The 8,031-nt window shown below is 35.1% G+C and overlaps 1 protein-coding gene across 1 annotated transcript in view; it reads right to left on the bottom strand.

Moving 5' to 3' along the window:
* LRCH2 (leucine rich repeats and calponin homology domain containing 2) overlaps positions 1-8,031 on the bottom strand; it is a 184,287-nt gene that overhangs the window by 93,186 nt on the left and 83,070 nt on the right. The window contains 1 exon segment of the mRNA XM_019625475.1: positions 387-474. Within this exon segment, the coding sequence (XP_019481020.1) occupies positions 387-474 (88 nt within the window).

The following is an 8,031-nucleotide window of genomic DNA, read 5'->3' as shown; positions in this document are numbered from 1 at the left end:
AAAAAAAAAAAAAAAAAAGGAAACAGACTCAGAAATATAGAGAAAAAAATGATGGTTGCTAGATGGGAGGGAGTGGAGATGGGGGAGAAGGTGAAGGGATTAGAAAGTACAAATTGGTAGTCACAAAATAATCATGGGGATGTGAAATACAGTATGGGGAATATAATCAATAGTGTAAAGATATATCTCCAGTTTTCAAAACAAAAATTAATGTTAAGGTTTAATATTCTGCTTTTAAAAATGTGCATGTCTTGTTTTCATTTGAAGTTATCAAATGCAATGATGATTATATTTTTAAGCAAAATAAATCAAGTATGTGCAAGTGTTTATTTCAAAGTTCTAACAAATTTTTTAAATAAAATAGATCTGCAATAAAAAGTACTCACTTCTGTTGTAGATAATCGTTTCTCTCCATTGTCACTTCCAATTCCAGAGTCAGGGCCATGATTTTTATTTGGATAAAAATCTTCCATACTATGGAAACAGAAATTCTAAGGACAGTTAGGGTTTTCTTCTTAAATAGATAATACAGACTTGACCTAAAATTTCCCTAGCTAATAAAAAATATACACTTTTGATATCTAACATCCTTAAGGACACAAGTGAGGAAATATCAGACATCTTCCTATAAAATATTGAAGAAAACCAAAGTTTTGCCACCCTGAAGCTGCCTTTTGCGGATATTGATTTTAAGCTGTTTCTTAAGAAACAAAAGACTCAGAGAACCTTTGACCTTCCCCCATTTCCTGCCCAAAAGATTCAGACAGAAAGATCTGCTTCACAAAGCAAATCTTAGGATGTTGACTAAGCCTGATTTGAATTAATTATGATAAATAGGAGGGCTTCAGGAAGGGGCCAGTTACCTAGATACCCCATTTCCCATTGTTTCTGAGTTTAGCTAGAATTATCCTGCCAGGTGTGTTCAGCAATTCCTCAATTACCTATAAATCAACCATTCATACTTCTGAAATCTAAGACCCGGCCCCCTTCCTTCCTTTTCTCCTTTGTCAAAAATATCTTATATACTCAATGTTGCCTCACTGCCTTTAGAATTTTCATGCATATGTGCATTCCTCATGTGCATGTATTAAAATTTTCATTTTTCTCCTGTTAATCTGTCTCTGTTAATTTGAATATTAGCCCGGCTACAACTTAGAAGGTGGGAGGAAAAGTATTAATTTTTTTAGCCCCCACACACTTTACTCATTGATCCTCATGAAATATTTTTCCTTCGCGTGCTCTGTTGTAAAGTGTCAATTGTTAATAATAGCCTATCATTTCTTCTGAGAGATTAAGAAAAGCACATGACCCTGCTAGAAAATCATCTTGATTAGACCTTTGTTTTTTCTCATTGGTTTGAAAAATTTCATCATAGAATGCTGAAATATTTTTAACTTTAATTCATACAGTTTCTTCTTCATATGCTTTAGCTTTACAAATAATGCTCATTTCACAATTAAGAGAATATGTAAAAGAAATGTCTGCAAAGAATTGCATAAACACTTGTTTGGGTGAGAGCTCAGAGCTGTCCTTGCAAATTTCTGAATTACACTGTGCCATCCAGGTTGCAAAGTATTGTTCACTTTAATTTGCAAATTTACCATGCTCTACATTGAATACTTTATGTGACAGGAATTGAGCTAAATGTCTTCAAGACCAAACCTCACACATTCCTTGTGAAAAGTCTAGCAGGTTGTTGTTTTCTCATTTTACAGATGAGGAAACTGAGGCCAAGAGGAAGTTGAAAAATTTACCCAATGACATGCAACTTACAAATGGAAATCTAAATTTGATTCCAAGATTATTTAACACTAAAGTCTCTGATCTTAATCACTATGCTGTATTTCCTCCCCCAATACCGATTTTTATACTTTTCTGGAGTATATCAATAAACTTAGGGAAGCAATTACCAAAGTGTCTGGCACTATGCTGAAGGCCTGAGATGAGATGAATTAAAAATGTTTACCCTCAAAGGGCTCTCAGCGCAGAGGAAAAACGTTTATATGTATTGAAGACTCTGACAGGTAAATCTAAATAGTGCTGTGAGAAAAAAGAGATTGAACTAATTATCCCTGGTTAGGTTAGAAAAGGCATTTGAGCTGTCTTGAAAAGAGGCAATAATTGCTAGCATTTGTGGTGTGTCTACACTGTTAGGTACTGTGCCAGGTGCACCTCATATTTTACTTATAATCCTTATATTCTGCAATGTATGCATTATTTTTTTTATAAATGATGATAATAAGTCTAAGTTAACTTTCCAAGCAGGAAAACTATAACATTTACTGACTATCATTTATTAACTAGGTGACAAGCACACATTTAATTCTCACAATAAGCTTATGAAGTGGGTATTGCTAACATTTTAAATAAAGAAACAAGCTCAGAGAGATTAAATAATTTACACAGGACACAGAGAAATTAAGAGGTTAAACTATGATTAGAACCGAAATCCATCTGACTCCAATGCACAATAATACTACGTTATACCAAACTACATCCGTGTGTTTCTAATAGATGACAATGATAATAATAAGCTATTGTTGAGGAATTATTATAGGTAGGGCATTGTGTTAAGCACTCTATATGCATTATTTCATTTAATCTTGACATCATCCAAATGATTATTTTCCTTTTTACACATAAGAAAAGGGAGGACCAAAAAAACCAAAAAAAAACTGAGCACCAGAGACATTATGACACAAGGACATACAGTTATTAAGAGTCAGAGAAAAGCTTCACAAGCACAGTATGTCTGACACTGAAACAGGGCCTGGTTGGGACCCCCACAAAAAAGGCCTTGCAATGAACCTGGCCTCGCCTCTCCCTGCCCTAGAGTTTAACAATTGATCAACCCCATCCCTGCAGTTTGAGCTTGGAATGTCCCCTGTCCCAGTTCCTGAGTTTGGAATATCCCCTGTCTAGTTCCTTGCTTTAGATAAATTACCCTGAAACTGTGCTTGCTTTCTGATCACAATACCCCTCGCTTATGATCACAATACCCCTTGCTTATGATGCATTACCCGCATGCTTACTGATCATGATCTCTATGGCCTAGCATTCTTTCCAAGTTACTGTCATCACTGCTCCTGGGTTGATGACCACATTGGAGAGCCACATCGCCTGAGGGAAACCTCCATGGAAGGCTCCATGCAGACCCCCAATACCAACCACTATGTGGCCTCTGATGGAATGTCTATGTTCCCTTAAATATCCCAGGCTAGTCTGAGAATGTTAAGACAGTTTTTGGAGGTGTTAACCCGCTGCCTTCTCAGACCACCGGTGCTCTGATAATAAACGTTCATTCTACAATATGACCCAACTTCTGTGTCGGTGTATTGGCTGAGCGGCTCAGGCAGCACAAGCCCCAGACTCAGACTCATTTGGCCTCTGGTTTCAACACCAAAAGCTGATATACATAACTACTGTAATGCTTATCTATATGGAATGAAGAGTTTACAAAATAGTCACAGCATGGAAGAGTATTCTCAGTAGTAAGAACCATACTCCCAAGTGCATGAGTGTGAAAGGGGAAATTACATAGGAGAATTTTCTAGATAGTTCTACACAGGCTATGAGTGGGAGACTAGCATACCCAAGAGCCAACTCATAAGTAAACTCTATTGATTTTCACTGTCCAATACAGTAGCCACTAGACATATATGGCTATAGAGCACTTAAAATGTGGATAGTCCAAATTGAGATGTGTTGTAAATGTAAAATACACACCAGATTTCAAAGATTTACTAGGAAAAAAAGAATGTGCAATTACTATTTTTTTATATTTAATTACATGTTGAAATGATATTTGGGGTATACTTGGTTAAATAACGTATTATACAATTAATTTCATCTGTTACTTTCTTACTTTTTAAAAATGGGTTACAAGGAAATTTAAAATTCCCTATGTGGCTCACATTAGATTTCTGTTGGAGGGCACTGCTAAAGACCATCTTCAAGATACATCTCAATTTTGTCCACTCATTTTCATCTCTGCTGCAATCACCCTATTAGGACCCCTTGATCTCTTGGCAGTACTGCAACAACCTAACTAGTTCCGTGCTTCTACTTTTGTTTACTTCCAATCTATTCTCCCTAAAAGAGACAAATAGTTTTTTAAACATATATTAGATCATGTATTTCCCCTGTTAATAAGTGTCCAATGACTTCCCACTGTATTTTAAATATTGGGTTGTCAGAAAAGTCATGGCGTATTTTTTCTATGTTTTTTTGTTGCAAAAATGCCTCATGACTTTTCCGACAACCCAACACAATTCAAGCTCCTTACCACAGCCTCCAAAGCTCCCACAGGACTAGAGCCCTGACTGACCAAAATCAACTTGTACCACCCTACCCTTCAGTCACTCTGTGCCAAACATGCTGGCCTCCTTTCTGCGTTTTTTTAAACATACCAAGTTCCTTCCTACTTAAGGCCTTTGCACATGTCAGTTTTTTCTGCCTGAAATGCTCTTCCCCTTGCTCTTTACACAGTTAACTTTTCTCCATCCAGGTCTTGACTCAAAACCTCCTCTCCCCAAGGAGACATTCCTTAATTGTACTCCTAAATCATGTTCGTTTCCTTCATAGCACTCACAGCAATTTGAAATTGTGCATGTGTGTATTACATTCTCTTGCTTTGTTTACTGACTCCTCCTCCATCAGACTGTGAGCTACAAGAAGGCTAAGACCAATGGGTATGTCATTCAACAAAACATACCTGAACCTACCAGTAGGCACCCAACTGGTATTTGTAAAATAAATAAATGCTGTTATTGAAGTAAATTCATTTTAAATAAATATAAAGCAGACTAATAGACATCAGAATATGAATTAAGTCTAATTTTTGTAAAATGGTTTGGTCTACTATCGTTCATAATATTAAACAAAAGAGACTTCAGGAATTAAATGTAATGTTTAGATATTTAATTCTACTTAGGCAACAGAAATTATTCAAGAAAAAGTCCTATTTGGGAATTCTAGAACTTGCACTATTAACAGTACTTACTATACTGCCATTCCAAGTAGGCTAAACTCTGTCATAAACACAAGGACACACTTTTAAATATTTTAAGCAGGGGCATAGTCTCCCTTTCTGTAGTCGCACCACATTCCAATTATTTTCCATACTCCTGGATGGAATTATGTTTTCATAGAATCAGACCAATCTATATATCTCAAAAGGATGAATTAAAAACAGAATAGCAAATCTACCACTTCAAAATCTCATAGGGAGAAAAACACCAATATCATACAAAACATCAATGATAAATCATCTTTGATCTAGACATAAAGAATATACAGAATATGAAGAAAGTGACCTAAAATGTATTGCTCTTCCACTAAACTCAAAGTCAAATTCTACTTGTTACTACAAATGCACAACAGAGTGATCATTGTATTAAATTAATAGTTGTCAAGTGCTGAGAAATTAGTGCTTCTGCAATATAATGTCAAATGTTTACATTATACTACTAAAGCTTTAATAATACATTTTCAGAAAATTCCAAATTGATTCTAGTACCCCAAAAGTTCATTCTATGATTGTGATATTTCACTTCAGCTAATTACTGATTTTAACACTGAGCCAAACAGCCTAAACATATTCAGTACACTCAAGATTAATACACATCTTTTTTTCATTTTAAATATTTTTTTTAATTAAAATTTATTGAGGTGACAAAGGTTAGTAAAATTATATAGGTTTCAAGTGTATAATTCTATAATACATTATCTGTATATTGCATTGCGTGTTCACCACCCAAAGTGAAATCTTCTTCTGTCACTGTATATTTGACTCCCTTTCCCCAATTCTACAAAGCACCCTCCACACTTTCCCTCTGGTAACCACTAAACTGTTGTCTGTGTCTATGAGTTTTTTTGGTTTTTTAAAATTTATTTTATTTTTTTAAAATTAGTTTCAGATGTAGAACACAGTGAAATAGTTGCACTTTTTACTCCTCAAAGAGACAACCCCTCTCCCCCAATCTGCCACCCCACTCCCCACCCCCTGATATCATACATATCTATTACAATTCCATTGACTCCACTCCCACATGATACTCCACATCCCGTGACTATACACATATTCATTTATAGTTGACATACAATATTATACAACATCAGCTTCAGGTATACAGTGCAGTGATCAAGCCTCTACACCATCCATGAAGTGGTCTCCCTAACAAGACATGTGACCATCTGACACACTACAAAATATTTACAACATTATTAATTATATTCCCTGAACTGTCTTTCATATCCCTGTGGCAATATTGTAGCTAATTATTTATGCTGTCTAATCCCTTCCCTTTCTCCCTCATCCCCACCCCCCTCCCAAATAGCAACCATCAGTTTTTCCTCTATATCTGAGACTATTTATGTTTACTTTGGTTGTTCATTCAGTTCTTTCGATTCCACATATAAGTGAGATCATATCGTATTTGTCTTACTCCGACTGACTTATTTCACTTAACATAATGTTCTCTAGGTCCATCCATATCGTTGCAAATGGTATGATTTCATTCTTCTTTAAAGCGGAGTAATACTCCATTTTATAAATGTAAACACAGTTTCTTAATCCAGTCATCTACCGATGGGCATTTTGGTTGTTTCCAAGTCTTGGCTATTGTGAATAGAGCTGCGATAAACATAGGGGTATATATATTTTTTGAATTAGCGTCTTGGGATTCTCTGGATAGGTACCCAAGAGTGGAATTGCTGGGACATATGGTAGTTCCATTTCCAGTGTTTTGAGATACCTCCATACTGATTTCCATAATGGCTGCACCAATCTGCAGTCCCACCAACAGTGCACCAGGGTTCCCTTTTCTCTACAACCTTGCCAGCACTTGTTTTTTGTTGATTTATTGATGATCGCCATTCTGACTGGAGTGAGGTAGTATCTCATTGTGGTTTTTATTTGCATTTCTCTAATGATCAGTGAGGTTGCACATTTTTTCATATGCCTGTTGGCCATCTGTATGTCCTCTTTAGAGAAATGCCTCTTCCTATCCTCTGCCCATTTTTTAATTCAGTTGTTTGGGTTTTTTTTGGTGTTGAGTTGAATGAGTGTTTTATAAATTTTGGATATAAACCCCTTAACAGCCCCTTAACAGATATATCCTTGGCAACTATCTTCTCTCATTCAGTAGACTACCTTTTTGTTTTCTTGATGATTTCCTTTGCTGTGAAAAAACTTTTAAACTTGATGTAATCCCATGTTTATTTTTTCTTTTATTTCCCTTGCCCAAGGGGATATATCAGTAAAAATATTACTAAGGGTAATGTCTGCAAATTACTCCTTACGTTTTCTTCTAGGAGTTTTATGGTTTCAGGTCTTACATTTAAGTTTTAATCCATTTTGAATTTGTTCTCATATATGCTGTAAGAAGGTGGTCCATTTTCATTTTTTTTGCATGTGTCAGTCCAATTTTCCCAGCATCATTTATTAAATAGACTACTATCTTTACTCCAATTTAAATTCTTGCTTGAATTGTCATAGATTAAATGACCATATATGGATGGGTTTATTTCTGGGCTCTCTATTCTGTTCCGTTGATCTATGTGTCTATTTTTATATCAATACCATGTTGTTTTGACTATTATACCCTTATAGTATGATTTTATGTCAGGTAGCATCATACCTCCCAATTTGTTCTTATTTCTCAAGATTGCCATAGCTATTAGGGGTCTTTCATGGTTCCATATAAATTTTAGGATTATATGTTCTATTTCTGAGAAAACTGTCTTTAATAGTTTGATAGGAATTGCATTGAATCTATATATTACCTTGGGTAGTATGGAAATTCTAACTATATTAATTCTTCCTATCCATGAACATGGTATGTTTTTCCATTTATTTGTATCTTATTTGATTTCTCTCTTCAGTGTCTTATGATTTTCTGAGTAGAGATCTTTTACTTCTTTGATTAAATTTATTCCTAGATATTTTATTGTTTTTAAAGCAATTGTAAATGAGACTGATTTCATGATTTCTTTTTCTGATAGCATATTATTGGTGTATACAACTGTAAC

Source organism: Hipposideros armiger, unplaced genomic scaffold (genome assembly GCF_001890085.2).
Source record: "Hipposideros armiger isolate ML-2016 unplaced genomic scaffold, ASM189008v1 scaffold_630, whole genome shotgun sequence".
NCBI lineage: Eukaryota > Metazoa > Chordata > Mammalia > Chiroptera > Hipposideridae > Hipposideros > Hipposideros armiger.
Note: the sequence above shows the minus strand (reverse complement) of the source record. Positions and strands in the feature narration are given on the sequence as shown.